General features: G+C 41.1%; 1 protein-coding gene across 1 annotated transcript in view; it reads right to left on the bottom strand.

Moving 5' to 3' along the window:
* cubn (cubilin (intrinsic factor-cobalamin receptor)) overlaps window positions 1-12,716 on the bottom strand; it is a gene marked incomplete at both ends in the record, with an annotated part of 156,199 nt that overhangs the window by 111,370 nt on the left and 32,113 nt on the right. Inside the window, 6 exons of the mRNA XM_083936559.1 lie at window positions 3,306-3,496; window positions 6,312-6,474; window positions 6,950-7,131; window positions 7,407-7,641; window positions 10,532-10,650; window positions 11,837-12,029. Coding sequence (XP_083792685.1) covers window positions 3,306-3,496; window positions 6,312-6,474; window positions 6,950-7,131; window positions 7,407-7,641; window positions 10,532-10,650; window positions 11,837-12,029 — 1,083 coding nt within the window. The remainder of the gene's footprint in view (window positions 1-3,305; window positions 3,497-6,311; window positions 6,475-6,949; window positions 7,132-7,406; window positions 7,642-10,531; window positions 10,651-11,836; window positions 12,030-12,716) is intronic.

A 12,716-nucleotide genomic window follows, 5' to 3' on the forward strand; every position in this document is an offset into this window, starting at 1 on the left:
ACATAGATTTTAAGATACTTGCTAAGGTCCTCACCCTCCGTCCTCCAAAGTGTGATGTCATCAATAATTTCACTAGACCAGACAGGCTTCACATTAGGGAGACACCCATTCTTCAACACCAGAAGGCTGCTCAACATCATAGTCTCACCTGGGTCAGACACTCCCGTGGTCGTAGTGGCGCTATACGCAGAGAAGGCCTTCGTACGGGTGGAGTGGGGCTTTCTATTTTTTATTTTGTAGAAATTTGGCGTTGATTCCAGTTTTATTTCTTGGGTTAAGCTTCTGTATGTAACCCCCTATGCATCTGTAAACACTAACGGTGTCCGCTCAGCATATTTCCCTCTCAAACGTGGGACCCGGCAGGACTGTCTGCTCTCAACCTTGTTGTTCAACATAGCCATCGAGCCATTAGCCATCTGGCTTAGAAACCAGAATGAGGCATCACTCGTTTTGGCCTGGTCCACAAACTCTCCTTATATGCAGACGACCTTCTCTTATTTATTTCAAACCCTACATCCTCCCTCCCTAGTTTTATCAATTCTGGATCAGTTTGGGTTCGGGGTATTAATTGAATATTGGGTTAAAGATGGTCATTCTACCAAAGTTTCTGTGTCTTTCTTAACACCTCCCAATTTTTCAAAATAAATCGTTTTCTACTAATCTAGACCAACAATTTGACACCTTTATTTGGCAGAATAAACCAGCCCGTATCAAAAAACATATTCTCCAACTACCTAAACCTGAAGGGGGAATAGCACTCCCTAATTTCTACCACTTCTTCTGGGCTTGCAATATTAATAAACTTTTACATTGGCTCCATGGTGGAGTTACAGATGTCTGCCCGCCCTGGGCTCATACTGAGAAAAGATCTCTCCTGCTCTTTGCACTCTACAATTTGCTCACAGCTCCCCATAATTGCCCATGAGGTCTCACCTAATCTGGTCATCACCAATACCATGGATTGAATTCAGGAAGCAGCACGGCTTGCACAGGGCTTTGATCCTTGCTCCAGTTTTGAATAACTGCGTGTCTCTCACTTGCAACATAGAGCTGATAACGTACCCACCAGCTCACAGGCCCAAGGGGAAGCACGCAAGCACCTGAGAGGCGCCCTCACAACTTGCGGGTACCCCAGCTGGACCTTTGTGAAAACGGCAGCTGATTCCAGAAAGAAAACCAAAGTGGTTTAGAAAAAAAAAGAAAACAAGAGAAACAACAGTCATTCCGTATGTGGCTGGGGTATCAGAGAAACTCAGGAGGATCTTCAACAAACACTGCATCCCTGTGTATTTCAAACCCAGTAACACACTCAGACAGAGACTAGTACATCCCAAGGACAGAACACCACACACCCACAATGCAACGAGGAATGCAAAGATCTCTACATTGGAGAAACAAAACAACCACTGCATAAATGCATGGCCCAACACAGGAGAGCTAACTCCTCAGGCCTGGACTCTGCTGTCCAACTACATCTCAAAGAGAAAGCCCACTCCTTGTCCAAATCCTGGACATTGTATGACCCTAAAATACATGGGAAAAGGATTTGGGGATAAACACTACTGAGATCCAGTGGAGGGACATTCTAAAACTAAAACACAAATTTGGAACCCGATCCTTTTTGAAATTTGACTGCTCTTTTTGTGCTCCCTCCGTCTAAAATTCTGCCCATTACTACAGGTGTCATGGCCTTTACCACCCTGCTCGCCTCTCCTTCATTGGAAACATGTTTCTTCGCAGACTCATAACAGTTGGATGCGTGAAATTTTAAAATGTCTACAGTTAGAGAAGTTAAGGTTTTCACAGAGGGGATCTTTGACAGCATTCCACAAAATTTCGGACTCACTGCTGGTCTTATTAGTAATAGTCTTACTGTTACTCCTGACGATGCTGAGGATGCTTCCTAATAATTGGAAGGAGAGACTTCCCCCTACTGCTTCTTTTTTTCCCTTTAATTACTTTATTCACTTTACTATAATCATTTTTTACTATATTTTGTCTCATATTACTATAATCATTTACTTATGTTATATATTAGGTAATTACCTAGTTATTTACTGTGACTACTACTGACATGGGTTGTTGGTAGGGATAGTGGGATTCATGTAGGGGTTTTTGTTTTTACTTTTTACTTTAAAGTAGACGTTTTGACTCAGTATGCAACTGGTGTACTTTTATTTACAAAAACTCAATAATGAAATTTGGAAAAAAAACAAAACAAAACACCTCAGGGGAACGTAAAAACTTTTATGCCCACTGGAGGAAGTTTTGTCACATTTGACATAATTAGATTGGCAGCTCTCACCTTCGAGATGCTTCGTGCTGCCTTCACATGCTCCATATGTCTGTCAATCCTCCATTGTCTTCAGCAGTAATAAAATTTTACTGCACCGGTCAAACACATTAGAGCGAGCCTGACTCAAAATTCAGACTTGAACATTCCGTTTCATTGCACTTTTACTTGTCAGAAGTTGGCAGTTCCCTATTTCCGAGTACAATGGAACACAGCATAATCTGCGGTGACCTTGTGGGCAAAAAGCATAACTAACCTTTCGGCGCATTTGAATATAGCGAGGGAATGTTTCCACAGACATACAAGATGGTATTCTTTGGCAAAAAGGCAACAAGTGCTTTCATTAGTGGGTCATATGATCAATCACCATTGTTTTCACTCACTTTTTGATGGATAGGAATTCATCAGACAATTAACTAGATGAAAATCTTACGGATTATAATTTTAAACTGAATTTAAAATAAAGAGAATTAAGAAGAGCCTCTTAATTGATTACTCTAAGACTGCAAGTGAAGCTCAGCTTTCCCTAAAATGTCACCCAAAAAAAGTGGTAAAATATGTACCGCTGTTTGTACATTTCATTGACTAAATACGCGCTAGAAAGCCTTCATCTTTTGTTCAGAATCAGCTACTTATCACAGGTAACCGGCGCAACTTCCTTCTCATTCATCCCCACAGCGCTTTACACAGTCGGACGCTCAGCTTCTACTGACTTCAATGGGAAGGTGTAGAACAGGTTGTTCCACTGCAGCGAAACTAAACGCTCATTGGATAAATGCTGGGATTTGTCCCGCCCATCGACGCTCAGCGTCTCTGGGGGTCTATGGGGCAGCGGGCTGGCCTGGACTTCTAGAATTTACATATAAATAGACAAACACATTTATGATGTAGGCCGGAAAAATTAGCTTCCCCTCCTTGAAAGACCAGCAGCCGCCACTGCTATGTGGTTTTTGGAAGATATGGGTTATTTGAGCATCATGATATAAGGTTGTGAGTCATAAACAATTCATACCTCCACATAGTCAAAAGTGCAGCTTCCGTGAGCCTCCAGGTTCATGTGAGTGAAGTTAAGGGCCACCTTTTCACCAACTGGCAACCTGATCAAATAGATACACTGGCGGTTGTGGGCATAGTCGTTCGGCCAGTTGGGAGAGATGATGATGCCCTCACTGTCAGTGAAGGTACCACCACAACCAGGGTCACCTAAGACACAACACATCCCAGGGTGAGTTCCATTATCTGTGCAGCTCATTTCATAAAGCATAGCATAGAGACAGAGTTCAAAGTAGAAAAGCCGAAGCTTGCATTATCCTACCACAGGTTCCCAATTCTCACTGTCTCATGTGCAATACATATCTGCCTACCAAGTACACTACACCACGTGAAGACAGTGACAAATAGGACTCATTAAGCTTTTTCTGTCATGACATTAATAATCACTTTATGCTTATAGCACCTTTTAAAAACAAACGTTTACAGACATTAGTACCTAAACATTAGATGGCAGCATGAGACAATGGATTTATAGCCGTATTAAATATTAACTATGTTGTATGGTTACAAGTAGGGAAGCACATCCTTATATTACAAGAGAAAATTTTGTTTTAATATATACAGTATGCATCCTGCATCTCATTCCTTCATCAGCCACTCCCCGTGTTCTGCCTAGTCCCGCCTTACTGTGCTGTAATTGGCTAGTATCATTGTCTCGACTTGTCGTTGTGATTGGATGCTATGCAGAACTATGGGAAGCAACTTTATGTGATATTGCTTCCACAAGCATTGTGTCGCGAAAACTTCACATTTCTGAGGAGATAAGTTTAAGGTTCAAAGTTTGAACTAAACTCTGCCTCTAGCAGCGTGGTGTCAGTGTTAGCTTCAAGGAAGCCAGTGGTGAGCTCCAGGTTCTATAGACACAGACAGACACAGCTGCCTTGGTTACCTTCATGAGCGGGGACCGGTGTTGTATCTAAGTGAGGTTAGATGACCTCTGTCTCCCACTGGAGGTTCTACTGCAGTGAGACGGAAAAGCTCTGCACCCGACTGCAGCGGCTTGCTGCTCCAGTCAGAAGCAGAGCTGCTCCGTTGGTCCTTGCTGATGAGTCGACAGCCCCTGGGGCAGCAGTAGCTTGGATGTGCCGCATTGAATTTTAGTGCAGGAAAGACGCCACAGACACTAAGATCGTAGTTCTTGGCAAAGCAGCAAATAGACAGATTTGGCGAGCCACTTGTGTGTTTCACCATCTAGCAGCACTGCCATTACTGCGTCTCCCTCCAGTATGCGCACTTGAATTGGAGCTGTCATTAGAAGTGTATCTTTTTCTACTTTTACCTGTACATTTATGCAGCATTACTTTTAACAATGATGTCTAGGGAGTTGGGAAGAACCTGTGCAATTCTCGGCTGCTCCAAAAGCGGTGGGAAACTTCAACTTTGGAAAAAAACTGAATGAACGACACAAACAATTACCTCATGAAGAGCGCCCCTGTCTGAGGCCGTACGGTCAACATTGATTCCCTGGGCGTGCACATCCAGAAGTGGATCAAGAAAATTACCAGAGGGGACTTAGTTCCAAACAGCACACTCAGTTTTGGGTGCTGTCATTAATCTCACAGTCAACAGCATGCAGCTGCCTAGCTTGACACAGTGAAAAAGAAATGTCAGCTAAGCTAACACTGTTTAGCTAGCTCAGCGTAAATTAACTCAAGAAGAAGAAGAATTCCTTTATTAATCCCGCAAGGGGAAATTCCATTTTTGTTATTATTGTTGTTATTCAGGTTACACACACACAGGCCCGAAATACACACCAACTGGACCTATATACATGCAAATAATAGAGAGATGTCAGAGCGAGGGGGCTGCCAATGGATCGGCGCCCCGAGCAGTTGGGGGTTCGGTGCCCAGGAGATGAACTGGCCACCAGTCCACACTCCATTCATGGTCCACACAGGGACTCGAACCGGCGACCCTACGGTTCCCAACTGAGTTAATCCGTAATGGAGGTAAATAATCACAAGTACTCTCAATGAGGTGAAGGTTGTAAAAAAGGTTCACTTTTAATGACAGCTCCCATTCAATCACGCCCATACTGGAGGGAGACACCACCGCAGCAATGACTGCTTGTTCACTTCCGGTGCTTTGCCTGATTCATCTATACAAGCGGTTTCATTAGTGGGTCATATGATCAATCACCATAGCTTTACTGTTGTTTTTCACTCTTGAGATGAAAATCTTACAGATAACTTTAATATAATTGAATAATTGAGTTGTATAAAATTTCACCAATGTCATAAAAAGTGAAATTAACTATCCAGACCAAAATAATTTTGCTGTAAACATGTTTATTTCTGCTATATAGTTGGGTTCTATGGGGATTCATTCCCTTTGGGAGCCAGCATCAAGTGGTCATTCGAGGAACTGCATGTTGGCTTCATTTTTCAGCATCCCTGCACGAAAGTATGGTGGATAATAGATTATAACGTTTATATATCCATAATTTGTGGGGGAATTAACCAACTAGCAGCCACTCTTGTCACAGCTCTCTGTGAGTAGTATCTGGAATCGATTTCTCTTCCTTGGTTCCCCAGATAAATTGTATACACTGAATTTTATACACTGAATTTGGCCTGTTTGAATTTATACATTGTATTTTGCTTATGATTTTGGCAAATTGAAATTTCCCACCTTTTTTCAAATGTGTTGCTGGCATCAAATTCTAAATGAGGAAATTTTCAAATACAATTTGTGTTCAATTTCATTTGATGTTTCAATGATTTGCAAATCATTGGGGTTTGTTTTAACTAGAGCAGTGATACTGATAAACTATACTGAGAGCGGCCTTAACTTATTTGGATCACTAAGGGCTGATGACAAGACCACTGATGTAGGTGTCCTCTCCTGTTAAACTGCTCCCAAGGTCAAGAATAATCTTACAATAAATTACATGAGAGACATTTGCAGCCTGTATGTATGTGTTAAATTATGACATGGTGTACAATTGGTATGCACAGTTTCTTACTTGGTGATGTTGTGTATGTAATGTGGAAGCCTCGGTCAGAGACACTAAAGTCGGAGTGGAAGTGGACCCATGCAGCTGGACCCGTGGTCCGCAGGGGAGCAGGTGATGCAGTACTGCAGTACTTCCCCAGAACTGGGTCTTCGGGTAGAAGACCATCTCGGATCTACAATATTTGGCCATGCAAGACAATCAATAGAAAGACTGCAAGAAGTTTAAAGGTTATTCTACATGGTAGGCTTGTTGCATAGAGTGGCTCACTAGTGGCATATGATGCAGAAACTTGACAACATAGCTAAAAATGAAACAACTGAACAGTTTTGATCAAAGTTCAATAGCTCTCTGTCTGTATACGTTTGAAATATGCACAGGACACTCATATATGCAAGACTGATCAACTTCACATTTGTTATTGCTGAGGACCCAAGGGTGTGTAGTGTTGAGTGTGAAATTTATCATGTGAGAAATTCTCAAGAATGCTGCAAGAAGCACTTCTGGGCACCAAGCAATCAGCCTGCTCTGAAGGCAAATGCTTAAGAAGTGCCGTTTATATTGGACACACAAAATCTGGCTATGACAGTTGAACTGTTATTGAACATGATTGTTTTATTAATTGATTTGACCTATCTAGCACTTCTCACCTCTAGGAAGTCATAGTTGCAATCAGTGTGCTGCTCCAGACTGAGAGTCCCAAATGCAAAGGTAATAAGCAAGCCAGGCTCCACTGTCACTGTCCAATAGCAGTCTCGGCTAGGTGGATAGTTTCCAGGGTAACCAGGTGAGTTGATGTTGCCATAGGGGGCAGTTAGTTGGCCTCCACACACTAACATGAACGGGAGATTTCAGGGAAGAATGAACATTTATTTAGCACTTCGGCCGTAACCACTAACAATTTGCAGCAGCACAGTCAAATTTTCAGTCAAACAGTTGGACATGTGCAAAAATGAAATCACCGTTTTTGTTGTATGTCTCATATCAGCCATCTCCTATTTATATTATTTACATGAAACCAGACATCTGTTAACCTCTCTAACACTCACTAACCTACTCATTAAGGATTACTCATTACCCAAACCAAAACAGATGGAACACCCCTACCTGGTTCCTGAGACTGCCAAGACACTGTGAAGCCACCAGCACTGATAGAGTGGTCGGAGCGAAACCAGAAATATAGGGAATTGTGGGAGCTGTAGAGCTCCTGCGGGTTATTTTGGCCACAGTATTTTCCGATCATGTAAGCCGAGGCACTGTCCCCATCATGAATCTGAAGGAAGTCATAGTTGCAGTTGGTGCTGCTCTCCAGATGAAAGAAAGGAAAGGTAATACGCAGAATCTAAAACACAGAGAACATATCATTCTGTCAGTCTGCTCTATAAAATATATCACATCCACTAATGCAGGGGTCAGCGATCCTTCTGATATGAATTGTACCATATGTACAACTTCTTTCAAGACAGTTTTCCAAAAAAGCAAAGCCTTTTTTGAAAATGGTTCCTGACACCATCCAAAGCTCAGCACTGTGAACTCTATCGGAAGAGAAAATTCTGTGCGCGTTCACCTGGGTAGCAATCTCTTCATACCTCTGTCACCTTGGTCAAAACTGCTTTCCCTTTGCTGCCTGCGGCATGAAAGGCAGCTTAATGGTATGTGTCCTCAGTGGTGTTTTACTGGTGAATGCTCGCACTACTTCCCAGCATTACACGCTTGATGGGCTTGTCACTTAGCCTTGTGAGAACATCCTGATCTCTGAGCTCCATTGTATTTTATTCACAGATCGATCTGGTAACATTCAGTGGAGAAAATTCGGAAAAGTTTGCCAAGCGACTGAACCAATCAACGTTGATTTTAAGGCGGATTTAAGTATCGAAACAAGAAGAGACTTTTCAGTATAAACAACATGGAGGCTTCCACAGATGAAATGAGCACAGCTATGGAGCAAGCTGCTCAATAACGTTTTTCTCTGGCATCCTTCTGTTGAATATGGACCGGGCACCTGAAATTGGGCCTTTTATCCGTAAATTCACGTTACACAAACGGAAAATATCCTTTACCCACATGTTGATTACCTTTACCACATGTGACGTAATAACAATGTTATTACGTCAAACGCTTTGAGGATCTGATTGGTTGATTTGGCCCGTATGTTGGTGATAGATAGATGGTTTATCCAATCAGCAACCATTATTTTCGCCCCTTCCTAAAATATATTCAAACCAGAGTTCCCAGATGAACATGCTGAGCAGATGAGAATCAATCCATCTGGGAAAGTCAGGTTACTTGTAGTGTTGCTTTCGTCAACTAAAATGATGATGAAATATTGTCGTCAATGAACCTTTATAAAGTGACGAAAACTAGACGAGACAAAACGAAAATGCTGGTTATGTGACGATAACTAAGACTAAATATATAATGCAATTTCGTTGACGAATAAAAACAAGACAAAATGTGGTTTACAAAATAAAAACTATGCTAAAATGTCTCTTCATTTTCGTTATAACGACGAAATAACGTTGTTTCATCTCATGTAGTCACGTTTTTATTATTATAATTTTGTAGTTTTTTCCCAGTCCCGCGTCTGGGCGTCACTTCCTCACTTCCTCAATCCCCACTAAAGAAAAATTACTGACACCAGCCGAGGGTCGTGTTTGGGAGAAAAAGAAGAAACACTTTCACGTGGAAAAGAAAACGGGATGTGCTGTGGAAAAAGAAAGGGAGAAATGCGACCACAAAATCACAGGAATAAACACCACGAATCTTCAGAGACATCTCAGGGCATCCCATAATGAAATTTAGGTAGGTTCAGACATTAACGTAACAATACTTTCTGTTTTATTAAGCTCATGTGACACGATGCTACGGTTAATGTGTCGGGTTTTAACGCTAGGATTAGCGTTAGCCACTAGAGCTGAGAAAAAGTGTGTGTGTGTGTGAGACTAGCGTGTGTGTGAGACTAGTGTGTGTGTGTTACTAGCGTGTGTGTCTGTGTGTGTGACTAGCCTTTGTGTGTGTGACTAGTGTGTGTATGTGTATTTGTTTGTGTGAGTGTAAAGTGTGTTTTTAGTTCCTACCTGACTGACTCACTCTGTAAGTGCAGTAAGCATCCCTTGTTGGCCAAAAACTTTCACTAGGTTTGTATTTCCCAGAGCATATAACACTGAACTGAATTTGGCATCAACATAAATTGGATTACTTATTCTAGACCTGTACATGCATGTAAACTAAAGATATCTTCATGGGTTTGGCTAAAAGAAAATGTTGGTTTCGTCAATACTTCTAGGTACTTTTATTATACTGATTAAATATAATTGCATTACTAAAAAGAGACTAATATACAATTTTCTTTGACTAAAACTAGACTAAAATGTCATAGGTTTTCGTTGACTAAAACTAGACTAAAATGCTCAGACTTTTAGTCGACTAAAACTTGACCAAAATGCTCAGACATTTAGTCCACTAAAACTAGACTAAAATGCTCAGACTTTTAGTCAACTAAAACTAGACTAAAATGCTCAGACTTTTCCTACTGTAAAACTGCGATGGCTGCACCTGATTGAACAAACGCTTGTGAGCTGCCTGTTCAATGAAATGCGTTTCTGAAAACATTTTATGTGAGAAATAAGCTATGCAGCTGATAAATCTGTCTTCATGTTAGACTGAGAAGGTTTAGTTGAAAATATTTTCTAGAGTTTCAAGAGGAGAGTGGCTGCATACCCATGATTTGCATCAAGTAGCCAGAACCTAAGCTTGAGCAGTGGGCAACTCGCTGCCCAATCGCTCGAAACTTGCGTCCATGCTACTACAATGCATTGCACAGCATGGATTTAGACAAGGAATAGGAAGTGGGTAAATGATGGACCCTGTGAACATGTACCATAAAGCTGCCGTGGTGTTATTTTTTCCCCACACGAGTACTAGCCAATCAGAGGTGGAGTAGGGCGGGTCTTCGCAGAATGCAGTTGGAGAAAAGTTAATCAGACAAAAAAACTAATAAGTGCACAATTCCAACAATGCTTCCCCATCATGATAAATGCAGAGGATGTCAAAAACAAACATGTATTAGATATCAATACTACAGTGAAATAGGATGATTCATTTATTCAATCAATCGAGATAACCTTTACATACATATGTATTTTGTTACATGAGAAGCTAAAACATGACAGCAATACTACCTGTCCAGAAACACAGTAAACATTTGACCCAAGTGCTCTCACTCAACTGACCTTGTTTGAGTCAGTGCGTATCACCCAGGCACAGCTGACCTGGTGATCGTATTCATCATGACCTGGGGTGTTGGGATAACTGAAGGAACCAGCAGGGCCAGTCAGGTAACCTCCACACACTGTGAATACAAATACATAGATTTCAAACAGTAGATTAAATTTTATATCAGGGCTTTCAATGCCTGAGACTGAGGCCTCACTTTAGACAAAGCTAGAAAAAAAGCTTCTCCCTTATCCTGCCTTAGTGCACTTGCTTAGATTTGCTCAATTCCTGGATGCACATGGGATCATGATTATGTTGTTTCATCCAATAGACTTTCAACAACTGAGCCAAGATATACATGTAACATTGCTGTTTGACTTAACTTCAGACTACACAAAAATTAGGCGTTGGCGGTATCAAGGTATTACTGTATACCATGGTATATGTCCCGACAGTTTGATTTTAAATACCATCAATTAAACCCTCCTCTTTTTATTTTAATGATGGTGATAAAGTGCGCACCAGAGGTCAGTGTCTACTCTCAACTGGTGGAACAGGCAGTTGAGCTGAGAAAGACTTGGAGTGATGGGAATGATGTCAGGACTGATTAGTACAGGCCAGAAACAGCAGAGTCAGCAGGGAATATTTTCCCATCTCACTCAGTGGATTAAGGGTTTATTTCAACCAAACCAGAGTCGGTGATTGTTGGAACACACTATCCTAGTTTTGGTGAGTTTTATTGTCTTTCTGTCCAATTTCAAAGAAGTGTTTTATGACAAGTTAACAAGGCAATTAAGTTTTTTTTTCAGAAGGTGTACAGTTGTGTTTCTGTTAAACAAGAAAATAGTTTTCAGAATATTTCCTTTAGTCCTTTCTTTACACTCTGCAAGCTTATTAGACTAAAAACAAGCTTGTGTTGGTATACCCAGTAAAATGTCATGAAGGTATGAAGTAATGAGACATAAAAAAGGAATATCTAAAGGCTACTACTGTATCTCTGGACTGTCTCTTTAACTAAATCACAAATGTAGGTATTTCTATGCAATCTTCTTTAGAAAATTAATGTAATATTTTTTTTCACTGTTTGGAGCCCCCTCCCCCATTGCTATATATCATTATGAGATGATTATATGATGATAAGATATTTAACAATATCATCCCTAATCACAGTCACCAACTCCCTACCAGCACATCCAGTCCTTGAACTTTTTTCTGTGACTGCACATCCACTCTCACTCTACACTCCTTCACCTCGTTTTGGCCCATCCCTCCCTATATCTGCCCTTCATCTTCCCAGTCCCTCCATATTGTCCCTCGATTACCTTGCTGGGCGGTCTGGCAGAGTGGGCCAGTCCACTGCGTAGTGCAGGTACATGTAAATCCATTATTGGCGTCGGTGCAGGTTCCTCCATTTTGACACGGGTTGCTTAAGCATTCATTGATAGTCTGGTCACAGTTAACTCCTTGCCAGCCAGAGTTGCAATTGCAGATGTAACCAGGAGCTGAGGTGGTGCCCTGTGTGAGCAGTAGTGCACTGGTCAGACATTTTGATATTGTTGTTACAAAGGGATTTGATCTTGGATTTTCTGTTTCTTGAGGATATCATTAATAAAAAAGCAAAGACTTATCAAGCATTCATAGACTGATTCAGAGTACAGCCACACTAATGAAAGTAAATCTGAAAATGCTATTTTCATTGGTCGGTCTGTTTTTCAGCCCACAGATTTGTAATACTCTGCCCTCAGAAATAAAAACTTTAACTGATTTTAAAGCTTTCAAAACTAAGACAAAATTCTGGCTGACATTGAGATGCATGGATTTCTATTGTAAGTTTATATAGAAGAGAGCAGCCCTACGTCACGTAAAAGGCTGGAGAAGGAGAAGACCTCAGTGTTCAATAGGCGCTAATACAAAAAACAGAAGTGAGTACTCAGTTTATAAAAATAAATTTGATCACAAATGAGGAAATACAAGTAATATTTCCATATTTATTAATAGAATAATGGCAGAAAGATGCGGTGAGTGTGTGTGTAAGAAAGAGAAAGTCAGTACATTTTTCACCTTCATTGGACAACCTCAGGTGGACAAAGCCTTGGCTGTTTGTTTTGTTTCACAGAGCTAAAGGCAAGGCAAGGCAAGGCAGCTTTATTTGTATAGCACTTTTCATACACAAGGCAGGGTCAAAGTGCTTCACAGCACAAC

The sequence above is a fragment of the Echiichthys vipera genome (assembly GCF_963691815.1).
Source record: "Echiichthys vipera genome assembly, chromosome: 21".
NCBI classification, from domain to species: Eukaryota; Metazoa; Chordata; class Actinopteri; order Perciformes; family Trachinidae; genus Echiichthys; species Echiichthys vipera.